The following is a 20,625-nucleotide window of genomic DNA, read 5'->3' as shown; positions in this document are numbered from 1 at the left end:
CTAAGGAAAGGCAAAATGTCCTTCTCTGCAGCTAGTTCTCAGCCTAACAGGTGTGTCACAGCCTAACATGGATATGTCACATGTTTAAAAATTGATATCTCTAGCCAGTTTTTTACAAAATAAGTACAAGCATTTGAGATTAGCATGGGAGATTAGACATTTAATGAAACCTAACATTATTTTTTGCCCTGTAATTTAAACTAAAGGGTGGAAAATACTATTCCCTTATTTCAGTTCTCACCTGGGTGTAGAGTCTAACAAACACTTCTCAATATCTTTTTTTCCCCTTTTTATTGAATTTATTGGGGCTGATACTAGTTAACAGAATCATATAGGTTTCAGTGCACAATTCCATAACATCATCTGTATATTGTATTTTGTGTTCACCACCCTACATGTCTCCTTCCATCACCATTTACCCGCCTATATCCTCCTCCACCTCCCCCTTCTCAACAATTTCTAATGCCAGATGCACTGTCTTATCAAAATGAATTGCTCCCGAGGTAATTCTAGGCATAGCTGAAATTCTTAGAAATTGTTTGGCCCATTTGTTAAAAAAAAAGAAAAGGGCCTGCTGCTACTTTGGACTTTTTTTCCAGTGCTTGTTTCACTGAGCCCACTCCAGTAATTTGGATCATGTGACAACATCAGCAGAATTGGGATATATATTGGGGTGAAAGGTGCATCCCAGAAATAGTTCTTTTGGTTTTACATATAAATACATATTTTTAAATTGATTTTAAAGAGGAAGGAAGATGGAGAGAGAGAGAGAGGAGAGAGAGAGAGAGAGAGAGAGAGAGAGAGAGAAACATCAGTGATGAGAGTCATTGATTAGCTGCCTCCTGCACTCCCCTTACTGGGGCTGGAGCCTGCCACCGGAGCATGTGCCCAACGTGGAATCAAACCATGACCTCCGGTTCATAGGTTGATGCCCAACCACTGTGCCACTCCGGCTGGACCTATTGGTGTGTTTTGGTTTTTTTTTGTTTTTTTTTTAATATATTTTATTGATTTTTTTTACAGAGAGGAAGGGAGAGAGATAGTTAGAAACATTGATGAGAGAGAAACATCGATCAGCTGCCGCCTGCACATCTCCTACTGGGGATGTGCCCGCAACCCAGGTACATGCCCTTGACCGGAATCGAACCTGGGACCTTTCAGTCCGCAGGCCGACGCTCTATCCACTGAGCCAAACCAGTTTCGGCTTGGTGTGTTTTTTTAATCCTCATCCGAGGATGTGCTTTTCATTGGTTCTAGAGAGAGAGAGGAAGGGAGAGTAAGAGAGAGGTTATTAATCACTGTGTTATTTTCCATACAAATAACTGTAAGCCTGTGTATGCCCCATCCTGTATATGCTTTGTAAAAATGCAAAAAAAAATTACAAAGGAAAAATTATTTATAAACTCAGTACCTACAGAAACAGTTGACATTATCTTACCTTTCAACTGTAACAACATATACTGAGCACTTACACTGCACTTAACCATCACTTATTCATTTTCCCCCAGGTTTACCTTCTATAATAATAAAAGCATAATATGCTAATTAGACCGGACGTCCTTTTGGACAAAGCCATGGCTGCGAGAGCCAAGCCCCTTGCACAGATTTCATGCATTGGGCCTCTAGTTAAGATATAATTGACATATAGTATTGTGTAAATTTAGGCTGTACAGTGTGTTGATTTGATACATTTATACATTGCAAACAGCTTACCACCATAACATTAGCTAACATCTCCATCCCTTTTCTTTTTTTTTTTAATATATTTTATTGATTTTTTACAGAGAGGAAGGGAGAGAGATAGAGAGTTAGAAACATCGATGAGAGAGAAACATCGATCAGCCGCCTCCTGCACATCTACTGGGGATGTGCCTGCAACCCAGGTACATGCCCTTGACCGGAATCGAACCTGGGACCTTTCAGTCCGCAGGCCGACGCTCTATCCACTGAGCCAAACCGGTTTCGGCTACACATTTCTTTTTTGTGGTAAAAATATTTAAGATCTCTCTTTGCAATATTCAAGTATATAATAAAGTATTAGCTGTTATCACCATGCCATACATTAGATTCTCCAGAACTTGGCAATCTTATAACTGAAAGTTTGTACCCTTTGGCCAGTATCTACTCATTTCTCCCAACCCCCCTACCCCTTGTAGCCAGCACTCCACTGTCTGTTCCTCTGAGTTCAGCTTTTTTCGATTCCACAAGTAGGTGACACCATACAGTATTTGTCTTTCTCTGTCGACCCAGTACTAGGTCTTGAACATTTTCTTGTCTCAATCAGAACTAGCTGTTCCATCAGTAAGTTGGTAATTGGTTATAAAATGAATAATTTGTTTCACTGCATTATTTATTACACCTTTGGTGGTGAAAGCCACCTTCAGCTGCTCTGGGGGAAAAGACTCAGGTATTAAGCTGGATTTAACGATCAGCTTCCAGAGATGCCACATGTTGAAGTTCTGTGGAGTGCTAGATTTTGCTTCGTTGTTGCCATGTAGGCATGTTCTCGGTGGTTTTGTTAGGGTGAAGGCACAGCTGCCTAGAAGCATTGGGGCCTACTGCCAGAGTTTAACTCCAGTAAGTCTCATGACTTGGTCTTGACTCTTGAATCTGGGCTGTGTTTCCCCTGAACAAAATATTAAAGAGCGTTCTGGCCTATCCAGGCAGAGGGACCACCCTCCAACCCCAAAGTATTGTGAAAATGTGGTCACAGCACAGCATTATGGTTTCCACTAAAAAACCCTCCCATTTACTCAGCACTTGGCATAGTTTCCTCTGAGCTGTTCTCATAGGAGGCTGGGAGGCTATGAAAGTCTCCTCCACTTAAAAAGAATTTATAGGTCTTTGGGGCCAGATATTGATGACATTTTTAGATTAGATCAGAAGGTAGAACACAGCAGTTCTTTTTGGCACAAGAAAGAGGCATCTGAGGTTTGGTTGAGATATAAATATTATATATTCCCAGACATATGACGGATGTTAGGCAGTGTCCTCACGTGACCCACTGAGAGGAAGGATACTATGTGTCCTGCCAATTTCAGTATTTATTCTGGAATCGCAGGCTACTGCAAGCTGTTACGTTGGGGTTTTTTTAGTGTATGTGGTTTTCTTAGGTGTTAAAGAAATTTCAGGAAAATCTTAAATGAGGGTAAAAGGGCAGCATAGCCATAGCCAGTTTGGCTCAGTGGATAGAGCGTCAGCCTGCAGACTGAAGGGTCACAGGTTTGATTCTGGTCACGGGCACATGCCCAGGTTGCGGGCTTGATCCTCAGTAGGAGGCATGCAGGAGGCAGCCGATCAGTGATTCTCTCTCATCATTGATGTTTCTATCTCTCTCTCCCTCTCCCTTCCTCTCTGAAATCAATAAAAATATATATATATTTTAAAAAAGACATTTGGCCCAAAACCAAGCTTTAGGTATTTTTAAAAGTTGTGCCATCACTTATAACAGGAAGCCCAGAACTAGACTCTGTAATGGATCAGTGATGTAATCAGGGACTTGGGTATTCTTCATCTTTCTTCTCTGCCTTCCTTGGTTAATGGTTTGGTCCTTGAAGTTGTCTCCTCATGATTGCCATATGTCTGCCACATTTCTAGGCATCTACATGTAAATTCCACAGCATCTGGCTGAATGAATGGGCATTTCAATTATGGGGGAGACCTTTCCCAGAACCTCCTCAATAGACTTCTCCACAGGACTCATTGGCCAGGACTGGGTCATGTGGTTAAAACTAATCACTGGCCAGGAAAATGGAATTTCCTGGGCTGGTTTAAACAAATTCACATTCACGCTCTGGTGCTAGGGAAGTACTGCATTCCCTGAACCCAAGGGACATTGAATACCCCGACCAAATCAGGCTTCTTCCAGCGAGGGGAAAGCGTGGGAGTGCCTGCTGAGTGAGCAGCCATTAGGGTCTGCAATCTATGAGGTGTTGTCAGAAATGGCACTGGCAGGCTACCTGCCAAGCTAACTGCCAAGTGAATTGGGCCCAGCAGATTCTTGCACAACCCTGAGTGCTTGCTTAGAAAAGCGAAGAAGCCCCAGACTCCTGTGATTGTCTGGAGCTCTGACTAGCTTTGCAGCTTAGGTAACCCAGAAAGGACAGTCCTCAGAAAAATCCCACTCATTCTATTTGCAAAGAAATTCCATTTCCTACCCAGCTACTTAAGTCTTGTTTCGTATCTTCTCCCAGGAAGCATGTGGTGGTTTTCTCAGAGAGACAGAGCCTTGAGCCTAGATTCTCTAGCCACATGGTTGTCCAGTGTGGCACTGAGTACTTAATTTGAGATGGCAGACTCTTTGTGAGTCTCTTAGCTTGGTACTTTTATCTCTTGGTTGGTAGAAGAGAGGTTTAGCAAAGTGACTTATGAATTAGTTGCAATCTCTTAATCAAAATGTGAGGCTGTGGGCCAAACAGATATCGCCCCTCTGAAATACAAGGGATTTTTTGCATATTTCAGTGTGTCTTTAAGAGTCTGGAGAAACCTAATATTTAATATTCTCCCTTAGACCTAAGGGATATCATAAAGACACTGATGTTACTCATATCTAATTTTATTTTTTATAGTCGGGGAATGAGGCAGGAGGAGGTGTGTGGGGGGGTGGGGGGGAATCCTCCATTGAACAGCCAGAAGCCCTGTTTGTTATTCTCGACTCTGATCATGCAGGTATCTGGCAGATTTATGTTCCATTAGACAAGTTCGGATTTCAGGCTTTTGCAAGCTGACCATGTGTCTGTGATATTGGGTTCCAGGGTAAAAGGCAAGGAGGAAAAACTGGGTGGTGGCCAGGGAGAGTTTTTGCCACATGTCCTCATAGATGTCAGTTTTGATTCTTTGAACACCGCTGTCTCCAGGGCCAGAGGAGGTAGAGTTGTCTTTTACTCTGGCTTTGTTGGTAGAGACATTGAGTTTAGTTAGCTGGTGCACAGTAGTGAGCCAGCAGGAGGGAACCCGAGAATAAAAGGATGTGGTCCTGGTCAGGTGACAGCCAATCACAATAAACATTTAAAGGATTTTCTTTTCTTTTTCTTTTCTTTTTTTAAAGATTTTCTTAATAGCTTTTCAGAAAAATAATCTTAAAGCACAGCACACAGAAAATGCTCAATTGAAGCTTTTTCTCTTTCTTCTTTCTACAGGCTGCCTAATGCCCTAAGAAATAACCATAAACAGTCTGATTTTACTATAACTGATATTCTATTTTTAGCAATATTTTCCTCTATATAACTTTCTCCATTAGAATTAGTGCTTTCCCAAACATATAACAATATGAAAGAAAGCAAGTCAAGACAGGAAAATGGGATATCATGTGCATCCTGTCATTTACATTTCCTTCTTATCCATTTACTAAGTAAAAGGCCAAATTCTTACTCAGGTTAGAGGCCACTCAAGGTGGAAGAGAACTGGAGTTGGTTGCATCATCCAGACCACAAACCAGCTCTGAAGTTCTTTTTGGCAACTTGTTTACTTGCTACCTACCTGGAACCAGGTGGGGGATGTCAGCTGGATTTAATTAACAGTTTAAAATAATAAATATGATCTAATGCCTTCCATCTATTCCAACTAGTGAAGGAGCATTTAAACTGGCTTGGGAAAAAGCTTCACTGGGAAACAGTTCGGTGTTCCTAGGTAAAATCTGATTTATACATGCCCTGTGACCCACCTTTCTGATCCTCTATATAAAACATCTCTGAGAAACCAAAGTGTGCACCAGGCACAGGAATGGCCATGCAGTATTGTTTGTAATAGCCAGAACTGCTCATCAACAGGATGGGTAAATAAATTTTACTCTGAAATTACAGCTATGCACATTGATGAATCTTAAAAACAGAGGCAACAAAACGTTTGTAGAATCCATACAGTATTTCATTTATATAAACTTCAAAACAGGCTAACCTGAGCAGTATATCATTAAGAACAAAACGTGGCGACTCTAAAGAAAAAAAAAAGAAAGGCAATGCTAAGCACAAAATTCAGGACAGGGGTTAATAACCCCTGAGGGGGAGAGGGGAGGGAAGGGATCAGGAAGGGCCCATGGAGCAGCAGTGCTTCACAGGCCCTGGTGGTGAGTATCTTGACCGTATCCAAGAGCTGCCTACCACACTCTCCATGCAGGTCCTATTGCAAAAATGGAACACGCGGCAGAATCAGACCTATCTTCAGATTGGGGGTTTTCTTTCTCCTTTACAAGTAGGTGTCAGTGTAATTCCAGAGCCCTGACCCAATATTTTCTGGTGATTATCTCCTCCAGGAAGAGAAAGAAATCCTGCTGGGCAAATGATGCCAGCCAGTTCCACTGCAACATGCACTGTTTGTGCCTATTAGCGTAACTTCAGTGTCTCGTTCCCTCCTGATTGGTTCGTGGTTTGCAGGCAGTTTTCAAAATCATACCTTGTGGGTTCTTGGGGTCATGAAAACATCCCATTTGCCTGTTGACTGACAAGATGTTCTTTTACATTATTAGAAGGGTGAGAGCCATTCCCTGAGATGTCTTCCTAGTCATTTGCATGATGGGAATTGTCCTGCCACGGTGGCTAAGAGGAATCGGTGCAGGTTTGAACATGCTTATATAGGTGAGGGCTGGAAATTGGAGAACACAGTCGTACTTAGATCAGGAAACAAGGGTGTCTATATATGAAAGAAGAAACTTGAAAGGGAAGCACATTGGCATTGGTTGGTCTCTATTAGGCCTCGTCTATCCAACCAGTCAGCTTGCTCCTCCACATAGCCATTTCCTCGTTTGGGATGTGTGATATGTTGTCTCCTCCTAGGGGTGGCTGAGTTCTTGCAACTTGAAAAGAGTGAAAACCCTACCTTACACCCAACTGATTGGTTATAGCTTGTCTTCATAAACAGATTGACCTACTCAGAAAAGCATCCTTTTGCTGTGCAGGCCTGAGTCAGAAAGATCCCCACCCAAGCAGCAGACAGGCACGGGGCGCTGAGAGCAGGTGCAGACTTGAGAACAAACAGGGGTTCACATTAGTGCAGGCACATGACTCAGCAAGATTTACAGGCCTCTGAGGCAGGCGTGGCCCTGAGCCCAGGATAAGTTGTTTTGGGCTGTTGCCCATTTTACCCTGTGGTTAGGTCACTCTTCATCAACTTGTAAGTCATGGAAACCATCCCTCAGAAACCAGTTAGTGACCTATTCCCTGGGCAGGCGATCCTGACCAGCCACAGGGCCACCTTTCTCTTTTGGGCTAGAGCTTTGAGAACTGTGCTTCTTTGTTCAAGAGCGCGGTTTGAAATGAAATACCTTTCCCACATCAGACTTTCCCTCCATAAAATAAACCAAAGGATGGATGGATGTGTGTGGTCTTCCTTTGGCCCATCTGCTTTTCCAGGTGTCGCCGTAGCCTGATGGTTTTTATCCAAAGATCCTTATGAAAGGGGCTGTACTCTCTGCTAATTCTCTTCCATTCTGTTACCAACCTTTTTTGCCAGGTTTACTAGCCTCATCTTTGTCTTCTAATTCAAGAAAGATCACCACCCTCCTCACACTTTCATGTCCGTGATGAATCCTGTATCAGCTCTTCACCCCCGTTATGAGGATTTGTAATGAGCTTCCATAGACTGTTTCACCTTGTATTACTCAAGTGCTGTTTTGTTCTAGGTTTTTTTTCTGATTATCAATGAATGATAAACATGCTCATTATTTTATAATTTCAAAAATTACGGAAATGCAGAGTATAGAAAGTAAAGCCCTCCCCAAAAGTAGTTTTACCTTCCCTTGAAAGAACTGTTACCAGTTTGGAGATGTTCCTCCAGATATTTTCCTATACTTGTTCTAACATGGGAGCTGACCATTTCAACTGTGTTCAACATGCTTTTTCGCTTGATAGTGTATCTTGGACATCATTCTATTAAAATACCTGACTTTTTTTTTACCAGCCTCATAGCATAGAGGTGTATGGACTGTAATTTAAATAAATCCTTTTTTTTTTAAATATATTTTATTGATCTTCCACAGAGAGGAAGGGAGAGAGATAGAGAGCCAGAAACATCGATGAGAGAGAAACATCTATCAGCTGTCTCCTGCACACCCCCCACTGGGGACGTGCCCGCAACCCAGGCACATGCCCCTGACCAGAATCGAACCTGGGACCCTTCAGTCCGCAGGCCGACGCTCCATCCACCGAGCCAAACCGGCTTCGGCAATAAATCCTTTTTTTTCCTTTTGGTGTCTAATGTTTTAGGACCACAGGTTACAGTGAGCATCCTTTTAATATATCTCTATGCACTTATAGTAGTAATACTCCAAGAAAAATTCTTGAAGGAAAAATTGCTGGTTAAAGGGTTAAATTTTGAGAACTATTGCCAGAGTTCACTCTTAAAAATTCATGTTCCTCCCAATAGTAGTATATGAGAGGGCTTGCTTGGCCATACTCTCAATAACACTAGCTGCTAGCAACCAGGTTAGCTCTTGTCAGTCTAATAGGTTAAAAAATGAGATCTCATATTTATTTGTTTTTATTGTTTTTGCTTTGCTTTTGTTTTTGCTGTTAGTTAAATTAAGCAAATGTTTATTGCCTACTTCCATTGGGCATTAACAAAGCGTTTTGCAGGTTACATTTTAAGTTTATCTGGGAGCGGTTTCCTGGGAGGGTGCTGATTGTTTTCACAGACCAGACTAAAATGTTTCTTGTGTATGTCCTCCGCAGCAAACAGCGGCATAACAAGCTCTGGAGATCTCATTCAGATAGCGACCTCTCAGACCACCATGAACCCATCTGCAAGCCAGGGCTAGAACTCAACAAGAAGGAGATCACCACCTCAGCAGACCGGATTGCCGAAGTAAAGACCATGGAAGGTCACCCATCCATACCTCCTGTCTTTGTGGAACATGTTGTCCCACAAGATGAAAATCAGAAAGGCCTGTGTACCAAAGAAAGAGTGATCTGCTTGGAGTTTACTTCTAGGGAATTTCATGCCGGACAGATTGAAGATGAATTAAACCTAAATGACATCAATGGATGTACATCAGGGTGTTGTCTCAATGAATCAAAATTCCCCCTTGACAACTGCCATGCATCCAAAGCCTTAATCCAACCTGGACAGGCCCCAGAAATGCCCAACAAGTTCTCAGACTTAACAGTTGAAGATTTGGAGACAGATGCACTGAAAGCAGACATGAACGTCCACTTACTGCCAATGGAAGAATTGACATCTCGCCTGAAAGACCTACCCATGTCCCCTGATCCTGAGTCACCAAGCCCCCAACCCAGTTGCCAGGCTGCAGTCTCAGATTTTAGTACAGATCGCATTGATTTTTTTAGTGCCCTGGAGAAGTTTGTAGAGCTTTCTCAAGAAACCCGGTCACGATCTTTTTCCCACTCAAGGATGGAGGAACTGGGTGGAGGAAGGAGTGAAAGCTGTCGACTGTCAGTGGTAGAAGTAGCCCCTGCTGAAGTGACAGCTGAGGACCAGAGAAGCAGCTCTTTGAGTAACACTCCCCATGCATCCGAAGAATCGTCAATAGATGAGGAACAGTCAAAGGTAAAAGCTATCTTTATAGTTCTCCACCTAAGGCATTCTCTTCTAAGACAAAATATTTGGGACTCTGCAATGTTCACTTTCTTTTTAACGTGGCTCAAGATATAGGGCAGCAGTGTGGGAGAGAAAGTCTGGCTGAGACTTTCCTTAAAAACAGGGTTTAAATATTTTTTTTAATCAGTTGCCTTTTGAAGAATTTATCTTTTCAGGTTTTTGGTGCCATTGGAAACCATTTCTGAGGGGATGAGGAAAGAAGGGATTAACAAAACAAAAAAATTCTTGGCTGAACAAAGAGCGGTCCCTCCCTGGGCTTCTGCCGTTCCGATCAAATCTTACCCGTAATGAAGTGCCAGGGACTCATATGCTGCCTGAGTGAGACTTGTGTCTCTCTGAAAAGATGGGTTTGTTTGGAAAAGTCTTTCTGTCTCAGAGAAGTCTAAGACTAGACATGTGTAAATAGTTGTTAGAGTAGCACCTAAATCCCACGCTGAGTTCTTGCTGTTAATAATGTTTCTGAATTGTTCCTCGACTCAGACCCTGTGGTATTTAGGATGGTTTGTAGAAGTGATTTGAGAGCAGACAGAATTCCAAGATTCTTCTCAGTGGCATATGAGCTCTTGGGAACCATTGCAGACTAGGGCAAGAATTACTGTATATCACTATTTGTAAGGCTCACACTTATTCTCATTTTGACACTTCTGAAATTGGGATGCATTTTAATCAATATAATAGTAGTTGGAAAATAAATGGTGACAAATTTACTCTAACATACCAAACCTCACTGAATGAACTCTGTGGAGCTGACATCTTCTGATGCTTATCTACTTATAGTTATACCTTGTCCATTATTCATCTGTTCTCTCCCTTTTTAACCATGCGAGAGTAGTTGTTGTCCTCTCCTCTTCCCAAAGGCTGTCCCTCTGTTTTGAGTCCACTAGGAAATCTGAATGCTTGAGCTCTCCTTTGGACCAATGGGTGTAGCAGCTCTGACAGAAATAGCTTTTTTGCACAGTCCCTGGTCATATGAGCACTCCCTCCACAGCCCATGTACACACCGGCCTGCTATGGCTTCTCTCCCAGGCTTGGCAAGTTTGCCTCTGCCTGATGTCCCAGCAGATTTCTCCCAAAGGCATAACTGACCTTGTTAGTTTGTACTAGCTCTGACTCTTCTGAAGGGGAAAAACCAGAACAATTACTAGGGAAATATTGTATTTTGAAGGCTTATAAAAATGTTAAAGTAGATGGATGGTAATAATGATGTCACTTTAAGATGTGTCCAGGGGCCATTTCCAGATTTTGAAGTTCTTTTTTTTTTTTTTTTACAAAAGGACTTGATTTTGCATTGGCCAGTTTTCTTTGGCCTTGTTCTAAATACAACTGGAAATTCATAACTGGTAGAATAATAAAATGTCAGCGAGTCACGGTTTCTAAGTTTTCTCAGGCACGTGGCTGCATAAGCCAAGTAAACATTTCCCAGGAGGAGCCATGTGAAACTTAGGAATTGTATGATCAGATACATAGTGCCCTCATGTGCTGGGATGCTGCTGCTAGAAGTGCGAGGACGTGAAAAAAAACTGGCAACACAGAAGAGAGAAGAGAGCAGTGAGTCTCCAAATCAGACATCAGATGATAGCCTCAACCTTGCCTTGTCTAACACTGGGCATGTTTAAGGTGGGCACTGAGCCCTTGAATGGAACTCTTCCCCTCGAACTAGCTTAGGCTCTGACTGGAAGTTGATATAGGCCAGAGAGAAAAGATTTCATTTCCCCGGTCTGATCTAAGTTCTGAAGGCTCATGGTCTTAGGAAAATTAGAAGCCACCAACGCTATTTGCTGTTCATTTTTGGAGCAAGATATTAGATTGGCATCCTGTTTGAGTAAACAGAACAGAAAGTTCAGTAGACAGTGATACAACCTGTAACTAATTTTGTATCTCTGCCTTTGATGAATCTGTTTTTCTCTTGTAAACGAAACAGATGGTCAGAGTACAGTTCTCGGCAGAGGACAGTCCCAGGCACTCCACAATTTGTGTCCTCATAGCCAGAAGGTTCTCTTGGATCCGAGGATTAGTAATCAAAAAATCTGGCATTTTCCATTAGACTACAATTCGCCATAACCATCTCACTATGTTTTCTTCTTAGGCAATTTCAGAACTGGTCAGCCCAGACATTCTCATGCAGTCTCACTCAGAGAACGCAATTTCAGTCAAAGAAATTGTAACTGAGATTGAATCTATCAGTCAAGGAGTTGGACAGATTCAACTAAAGGGAGACATTTTATCCAACCCATGCCATACACCAAAGAAGAACTCCATCCATGAGATGCCCCCTGAGAGGGCCCAGGCCCCGGAGAACAAACCCAGAAATCCGGAGCCGAATGAGGGTTCCTGCTCAGCCCGGCCTGAACTAGCCAAAGACTCGGGGAAGTGGGACCCAGAAGGCTGCCTAACTGTACCCTCACCCACCTCAGACTTGGAAGAAGAGGAACCAGCTGAGGGGGAACAAGAACTCGGGGGCCCAGGGGTACACCCAGGTGCCAAGTGGTACCCTGGGTCTGTAAGACGAGCCACCTTGGAATTTGAGGAACGCTTGCGGCAGGAGCAAGAGCACCACGGTGTTACTCCTGCTTGTACTTCATTGTCCGCTCGCAAGAATTCCAAGAATGATTCCTCTGTGGCAGACCTGGCACCGAAAGGGAAGAGTAATGAAGCCCCCCTAGGACATCCGTTTGTCCCCAGGGAACCAGAGATGAACAAGAGCAAAGGGAAATCGAGTGGATGTGTGGCTGGCTCCCTACTGCATTGTGAGCAAGATGTCATTGTTCCAGCACCCAAGCTGCCGGATTTCTGCCCCTTGCAGGCTCCTCAGGAGTGCTTGGAGTTAGAGACTAGAACCAAACAGCACGGAGTCCTGAAAGAGCAGCGGACTGTGGTTTCATGCCAGGAATCTGAAACACAGGGAGTCCCTTTTCCCAAGAAGATAGAAATCATTGAGTATACCCACGCGGTTTCATCCCCCAATCACCCTGGGCCAGGGGGTGAAATAGCCACCAGTGAAAGGAATGGGGAGCAAGGAGTGAGGAAAATGAAAGTGGAGAAGTCCATCACTGTGCTCTGTGCACTAGATGAAAATCTGAACAGGACGCTGGGCCCCGACCAGGTTTCTCTGTACCCCAAAGTGCTACCTCTGCCCCCTTCCTCTCCTGAGCACAACAGGCCCACCGACCCGACCTCCACCCTGAGCAGCCCTGAAGACTGGGGCAACAGCCCGGCAACAGCCCTGGACATAGCAGCGCCATTTGTCAGTCACACCACCCACGTACCATCTGCCAACTTGGATTATCTGCATCCCCAGACCATGGTTCACCTGGAAGGCTTCACAGAGCAAAGCAGCACCACAGACAGTGAGCCCTGTGCAGAGCCGGGGCGCTGGGAAGAGAGTCAGGAGGGCCCCCTTTCCAGCGGCAATGAAGTGCCATATAAGGGCTCCCAGTTAACTAGTGAAGACCTAAGCTTAATTAGCAAATGTAGTGACAACATTGGGAAGTTACAAGAAAAACTGGACCCATCACCTGTGGCCTGTAGACTCCCTCATAGCTCTAGTAGTGACAATATAAAGGATCTTAGCCACAGCCCCCGTGTGGTGAAGGCGCACGCTAAAGAAATTGAATCCCAAGCGATTTGCCAGGTAGGGCTCACCAAACCATCCCAAATGAGGCGTTCAGCTTCCCTCGCCAAGTTAGGTTATTTGGACCTGTGCAAAGACTGTTTACTGGAGAGGGAGCCTGTCTCCTCTGAGTCCCCTCATCTCAAACTTCTTCAGCCCTTCATCAGAACAGACTCAGGCATGCATGCCATGGAGGCCCAGGAGCCCCCCGGAAATTCAGATGCCCACCAGAACCCAGAGCCCACCAAGTATTTTATAGAGCAACTTAAAACAACAGAGTGTATCGCGCAGAGCAAGCCAGTGGAGAAGCCCCTTGTACAGTATGCCAAAGAGTTTGGTTGCAGTCAGCAGTGTTTGCTCCCCAAGGCAGGACCGGAATTGACTAGTTCTGAAGGAGGCCTGCCCTTGCTGCAGACCCAGGGGCTGCCGTGGGCAGGCCCAGCTCCAGGGCTGGCTTTGGCTCCCCGGCAGCAGCACCATAGAACTCACCCCCTTAGGAGACTGAAAAAAGCAAGTGATAAAAAAAGGACAACCAACCCTTTCTATAATACCATGTGATTCTGAGCCTACACATGTGACTTTCTAAAAGAAATGTTTATAAAAGGGGCAGGTGTAATATGTAAGGAACATGCACTTTATCGGTTAATTTTATAACATTTTGGTCATTTTACTGTTCCTGGCACATGCAGAGTTTGGGGTTTTCTCCCTCTGTGTGTGTGAGAGAGAGGTTGATTTGGACGGCAAGACCATTTTATCATTTTTTATTTTTAGAAATTTCAAACCTCAAAATATACTCATTTTCAAAGAACACCTTTATCAAAGGCAAATTGCTGTTTTTCAATCAACTGCCACCTGCTCCTCATTTTGCCCTCTGAGAAAAGGCATGCATGCTTGATTGAGGATGGAAGCAGATGGGGAGGGTGTGGGTGAAGCCGGAAATTGAAAATGCTGCCCCTGGGCCAGTGTGACGATGGCTTGTTCTCCAGGCCTGATGCTTCAGGTGGGCTGAAGGGCAGCGGGACGGCAGGGACATCAGCGCGCTCTCAGCCTGGTCCCCAGCCCCAGCCCTTTGGAGTTTCTGAAGTGGGCAGGTTCTGCTGTTTTCAAAGGGGGTCTTCCAGAATCCATTCTCCTGGTGTTCCAGAGTGGATCGTTAAAGAAAGGCATCATAATGTCTGGCTTTATAAACTTGTTAATAAATCAGATTTTTTATTAAATTAAAAGTCAACCCCTAGGGCAATCCAAGAGGTCCTCTGTTGAGAAAAGCTTAAGAAAGAGGTGAAATGGGAAACTGAGACACAACAGGGACAAGTTTGAAAAATAGCAATTGAAAGTCAATGTGTTCTTGTAAAATGAATACATGTATAGGGTTTTAACCCTTCCATTACTTGAATAATTCTGTGGGCCTCTGAGTTTAATGGCCATATTTTTTCCAATTTATTTTCCTCCCTCATGCTGTTTCTCTCAATGCTGCCTGTTTTGTTTTGTTTTATTTCATAGATGACATTTGAATTGTTACATTACTTTTGTATAACCTCCATTGAATGCAAAGTTTTCTTTTTGATATTATCACTGTTAACACTTGACATAAGTTTTTTCCCCCCTTTTCCTGGAAGATTTGTCATTTCTTTAGTTTTTACACAGTATTTATGTACATAATGTCATATTCTTACAGTGTTTTGTTATTGATGTCAGAGGGTCTTTTTGATTTATTTTTTTTAAGGAGTTATACTGGAAAAAGACAACAGAAATAAAACTGATGGGTGTTGTAGGAATCTGTAGAGTATATTGACAGTTGTTTTATTGTTTAAATGGAGGCTCCCAATTGCCAGCTCCTGCCAAATTATGCATTAGTAACTTCCTCCTCAGAGAAACTCCTAAAGGTTCCCTTTAGATCACAGTTTGACTGACAGCTGCGTCCTCAACTGAAATCCCAGAAAGTTGTTCGCCTTCACTGCCCCACAGCCCTGGAGTGTATGGGAGTGTTAACGGCTTCCCACTTCCCCAGGGGGAAGCTCCTCATGGACTAGGCTGAGAGGCTGCAGGGTGGCCTCCACCAAGGGCAGGCGCCTTACAGAGTCTGTTTAGGATGCCGCTGCTTTGCTGCTGCTGTGGAGATCTTAGGACAGCAGCACCTGCCATAAACCAGCCTCTTCCAGAAAACATATTGAGACTGGAATGGAGGACCCTCATCAAAACTGAAGAGGTTTGCACATTTGCTTCCTGTTTGCTTTGGTTGATGTCCACATTGTTGAGAGATTGACCAAGGACAGGCTTGAGTTTTGGGTTTTTGGTTCATCACAGCCCTGCGAGGAAAAGGCAGATGCACAGACTGTCAAAGTGGTGTCAGAGGCCAGTGTGCGGTGGGGCAGGTAGTAGGGTGACTCAGAGGAGAGAGAAGAAGTGGACTGAGGCCACTCGCAAGTGCTCGAGAAGCTGTGAATTCAGTTGCCATGTGGAAACCGTAGTTGCATCTGACATCACTGTCAGGGGCACGTTGGACAGAAATCTGCCATACGTGTAGAAACCTGCTTTATGGTGTAGTAATTATATATACCCATGCTTTCCCTAAGTAGTTTCCTTGAATGTCAAATGTATCATTCTCACAGCTTTGTGGTTCCTGGATATGGAATGTGTTGTAAAGTGCTTTGTTGAGTGGTATATACCAGTGTGAGGAGGCTCATCCATCTAAACTGCCCTGTCCTATTGAGGCAACTCCACCACCACTCTGATGGGGAAAGGACAGGACATTCTGGCAGGGCTGGGAAGAGGAGGATTTGCCTGGAGGTTCAGGGAGTGGAGTCCATTCATGTTACTCCCTGGAGGTGGTGACATTCCTTGTGTTAAGTACAAGCAGGATAGACAGCTGTACTGTTCTCTCTGCTCCCCTCCTGTGTCTGATGCTCAGTCTCACTGCATTAAATAACAACAAACATGGGAGGGGACCTTCTAATGCTGTGAAGAAAAACAGAAACTTTTTTTTAAAGAATAGAGCAGCAATTTTGAACCTTTTTCATCTCATGGCACACATAAACTAATTACTAAAATTCTGCAGCACACCAAAAAATATATTTTTTTTCCAGTCTGACAAAAAATAGATATAATTTTGATTGATTTTTAAAAATAGTAATTACCTACCCTTTTTGTTCCTAAGTGACTTTTAAAAATCAGGTGCCTATACTTGTATATAAGGAATTCTGGTACCAAGAATTAACACAATCTTATTTTGCAACGTGACCAATAAGATGCAGCTAACTCTTTTACGTGACCTGTATATTTATGGTTTAAGACAGGACATTCACACCCCACAGCTATTGTCGTGTTGGCTGTTGTCGTTTTTTGGGTTTTTTTTTGACAATCCAAGGGAAAAGAGGTCAGTGCCCCTGACTAAATAATCAGGTATTACAGGTTTTAAAAATTCTTGCCACACACTAGTTGAAGATCACTGGATTAAAGGAAACATGCCTGCTCGCCTTCCATTTTTTAAAAATATTTTTTATCATTCAGTTTACCTGCCTAAGTAAACATCTGCTACACAGGGTCTGCAGTCCAGCCAATGCCAAGGGGCTTTGCCAGTCCGCTCGGACTCTGACACCGCTGAGTGTTCTTATGTCATTTACGTGACTGAGTGGTGTCCAGGGAAAGAACATGGTGAGCTATCAAGGACTTTTCAGACTCTCTTCTCTTCAAACTTTTGATAATCTCGGGTAGCCTATTTCTATTTCCTGTTCATGGAAAACCCAGCCCTGGGGCAGCAGGTCTGGTAGGTTGCCAGAGATGAGTAGGAAAGGCCTTGACCTGGTACTCAGTGCCTCTCTTTGTGAGTGTGTGTGTGTGTGTGTGTGTGTGTGTGTGTGTGTGTGTAGAAAGTAACATTTTGGTGCATGGGGCAAAAGCCCCAGGAGCACACAGATTTTGAGCTGTAATCTGGATGGTTACCTGGTCAGTAGGAAGGAGAGAAACCCCCTACCCTTTTATAATTTTAGAAACACTTAGGAGTAGTGTATATATAGTAGACAATGTAGTACTGTAGTATAGTAACGTTCATCTCTCCTCATTTTGGTTGCCTTTCAGATTCTGAATGTTTGGGATCATTCCTAGCATCTCGCCTCTTCCAACTCTTTATCTAGCATTATCCTGGTTCTCTACCTTTATCCCTACCGTATCTCCTCTCTCTCATCTTGGGAATTACCAAGAGCTCCAAGGACAGCATGAGGAGGACAGCCTAGGTTCTGAGGTCCCCTCCTGAGAAAGGGCCGCAGACAGACACTGTTGGATAGACCTGAAGCTTCTGAGACGTGGCAGCTCACAGAAATCTTCACCTGTTCCTTCTGAGGATTCAGTTCTGAAGTGTTCTAGGCATGGTTGGTAAAGATGTTTTTGTGGGAGTGTTTTGTTTTTTTAAGAAAGCATTATGCAAAATGGTTCACTTTTAAGGGCATTTTTAAATAAAGCCATTCTTTGGCTTTTTTTTTTACAACTATTTGTGGATACTTTGTTTACATTGTGTGAGTATTAAAACGTGCATCATCTTGATGGCAGCTCAGCCTCCTCCTCCAGGGACCCACACCTGGCTGTCCTGTGAGCCCTCGCACAGAGCACGGCTGTGATGGTGAGCCCGCGCGGGTGAGCGGGGAAAACCTGGAGCTGACTTCCATCTGTGTCCTGCACTCCCGCCCAACACCCTGTACGGAAATAGTCGTCATCTCCTCAGTGATGGTGTGTCTTACAGTGATGGTTGTACTGGTGAATGGCTAGTGTCATTTTTGTTTAATTTTGTTTTGCTTTTTGATGGTAGATGAGATGAAATTTTAGCTTTTTCCTCACCAAACCAACTTAAGAGGCTCTTGGACTTTGTTTTCCCCTTCAACCTAAAAGAACAAGGCATGTATAGACAACTGTATTTGGTGTCTCAACTCATCCGGTCCCCATATTAGGAAAAAGCCTGCTGCCAACGCAGGCAGCTGCACACTCCTAACCCTTCCCCCCCGGGGTTGGGGTCCCTGGTTGCCATGGAGAGCTCTCGCAAGGTGCTTCTATACTCCTCCAGCCTGGAGTGGAGGGTGACTCAGCCTGGCTCCTGCTATGGAAAGAGAACCAGCCTCATTTTCTCAGTGCCCCGAGTTCTAGGGCAGGATTTCTAAACTGGAATCACCCCCCGTGGGCTTGAACAGGCCCCAAGGGGTATATGACTATCTGTGTCCTCGCCACGACACTGGCGGCAGCATCCTGTATACACATGCAGAGCTAATGCCCAGGGCTTCGCTCGAGCTGGTGACCCAGCCGGTAAACTGGGGAATGCCCTGAAATGTTTCCCAGTCAATAAGGCCACAGGGAGTTGGTTTTTATGTTTTATTGGACTTGGTTTGCTTGGTATAGCTTAAGGTGCCTTTCTTTTCTTTCTTTTTCTTTTTTCTTTCTCTCTACATTATTTTGTAGGGCTTGTTATAAATGTGGAAAACTAGTCCAATAGACTTGTTACCTTTGCCCCAGGCCACCCCAAACTTTATGCTCACATTTTATTAAATGAAGCAGGTGCTCCCTGGGATCTCTGGGACCTTTTTGAGGCATTTGAAGCAGAATATAAAGAGTGGTCTCATCTCCTTCCTTAATCTTCATAGTGATTGGGATGTTCCACTTGTATCAGAGATTTTTTTATTACTGATGTGCTCCGCTGTTTTTAAATGTGAACTTGTGCGCAAATGTGCAGATTCAATGTTCTTGTTACAGACTGAATAAATTTTTATTTTGAAGATGAAATGCGTGTACTTAATCAAGCACAACAAATAGGGAGGGTGGAAGAAGGCATAGGGATTGGAAGAGAACACTGATGATAAACATGAAGCAATGCTCATTGATTGATCTCCATCAAGCACACCCTTAAGCTGACCTCTGGGAAAAAATATAACTTTCTACCTCCCACAGAGTAAAGAGCGCATGGGAAATAGGATCACTAAAGATCATTTCAGATACTGTGGCTCCAATCAAGTGACTAAGCTGGGAACTTGCCTGGTCAAAGAGGCTTTTGCCAAAGCCACCACCTGAATGTTAGGAGAATGAATAAGCAAAGGGACCGAAATTCCTTCGCCATCTGCGGTGCAGAGTGACTGCTCGGGGACAGCTGCCCTGACTGGAACTCTTGGGTGGGTGACCTCTCAAGACACCCACCCAAGCCTTCAGCACAATACCTCTGCTTACTCTAAGGTTTCTACAAATGGGGCATGACTCTCCAACGTAAAAACTAACCCTCTCCCACCATTAGAAGAGAAGCATTTGGTAGAGGGCGAAAGGGCAGTTCTGTAACACAGGCTGGGGTGGAGGGACAGGTTCCCGCTTCTCCCAGCCCTCCACAGACATCAGGACTGCTCATCGCATACAAGGCAGCACTACTTTGTGGGGAAAGCTCCGATTCCAAATCGCTAACATTTAATGAAATTTCCAGCAAAAACACTGCCTTGAACTAACATTGTCAGCTTGCTTCATTCTGGTCTGTCCATATCAAGTGAGAGGAGCATACCACTGGTGCCCAGAGCCCCAACCAGTCCAGATGAGCTCAGTGTGGGCTTTCTAGCCCAGGAGATGGACCAAATCATGTCTCAAGTTACCAGGACACCTCTTCCAGAAAACGGCTTTATGAAATGAAATCCATGCTTGTTTTCCACAGAGAGAGTTCAGAGCCCAGCTGACAGTTTGAATAACAAGAAGGGAAAGCACCAGCCCCAGTGGCTTCTTCACCCGCTTGGCACTTTGTGCTGTGGCTCCGCCCACCCCCAACTGCGCCAGGGCTGGGCAGCCAAAAGACGGCTAGAGGGCAGGTCTGAGTCATGCCAGGTCCAAGCAATACCTGTGACTCCTGGCTCTGTAACTGGCGAGCAGCTCGCGCCCCCCGCCCCCTCCCCTTTCCCAGACGGTGGAACTGAAGGCAGGTTGAATTGAAGGATCCCTGCTTCCTAGTCCCAGACCTTCCCTCTAGAATGGAGCGCCCAGCTCTTTAAAGAGGAGGAAAGGCCAGGGGGACAAAAGATGTCCTTTTAGAATAGGAGGCAACATGTCAAACTCCTTCTCTGCCAACAGGTGGTGCAGAATTAGAAAGGACCTGACCTAGCCCTCGTCATTTTACAGCCCAGAAAGCTGCAAAAATAAGGTGACAGCCAGGGCTGGAACTCCAGTTTTCTAATTAGTCCTGATGTCCTTTCCTCTCTGCCCACGAAGCAGTAACTGTCAGCATCAGCATGTGTGAGGGAAAGTGTCACTGGCCTTCAAGGAGAGGCAGAAACGCGTGGTCTGAGAAACATGCACCTAGACACCAGACCACTTGGGTAAGGATCTCGGCATCATCAACTACCAGTTGAGTGATGGGTAAGCTACTTAACTTCTGTGCCTCAGTTTTCCCATCTGTAAAGTAGGGATATTAATAACACCCATCTCAGAAGACCGTTAGGATGGAATTAATATGTCTAAAGCCC

General features: G+C 44.3%; 1 protein-coding gene across 7 annotated transcripts in view; it reads left to right on the top strand.

The window, feature by feature from the left end:
- Positions 1–18,919, top strand: part of SSH2 (slingshot protein phosphatase 2) — a 132,884-nt gene extending 113,965 nt beyond the window's left edge. For 6 of the 7 annotated variants that reach the window (XM_015566759.1, XM_015566757.1, XM_006768066.2 and 3 more), the window contains 2 exons: positions 8,664–9,498; positions 11,636–14,940. In XM_015566759.1, the coding sequence (XP_015422245.1) occupies positions 8,664–9,498; positions 11,636–13,717 (2,917 nt within the window). In that variant the 3' untranslated portion in view covers positions 13,718–14,940. Of the gene's footprint in view, positions 1–8,663; positions 9,499–11,635; positions 15,366–17,233 lie in introns of those variants that run through there. The other variant, XM_015566756.1, reaches the window with a different exon arrangement.
- The last annotated feature ends 1,706 nt before the right edge of the window (positions 18,920–20,625 follow it).

Source organism: Myotis davidii, unplaced genomic scaffold (assembly GCF_000327345.1).
Source record: "Myotis davidii unplaced genomic scaffold, ASM32734v1 scaffold363, whole genome shotgun sequence".
In the NCBI taxonomy this organism is placed as follows: domain Eukaryota; kingdom Metazoa; phylum Chordata; class Mammalia; order Chiroptera; family Vespertilionidae; genus Myotis; species Myotis davidii.
Note: the sequence above shows the minus strand (reverse complement) of the source record. Positions and strands in the feature narration are given on the sequence as shown.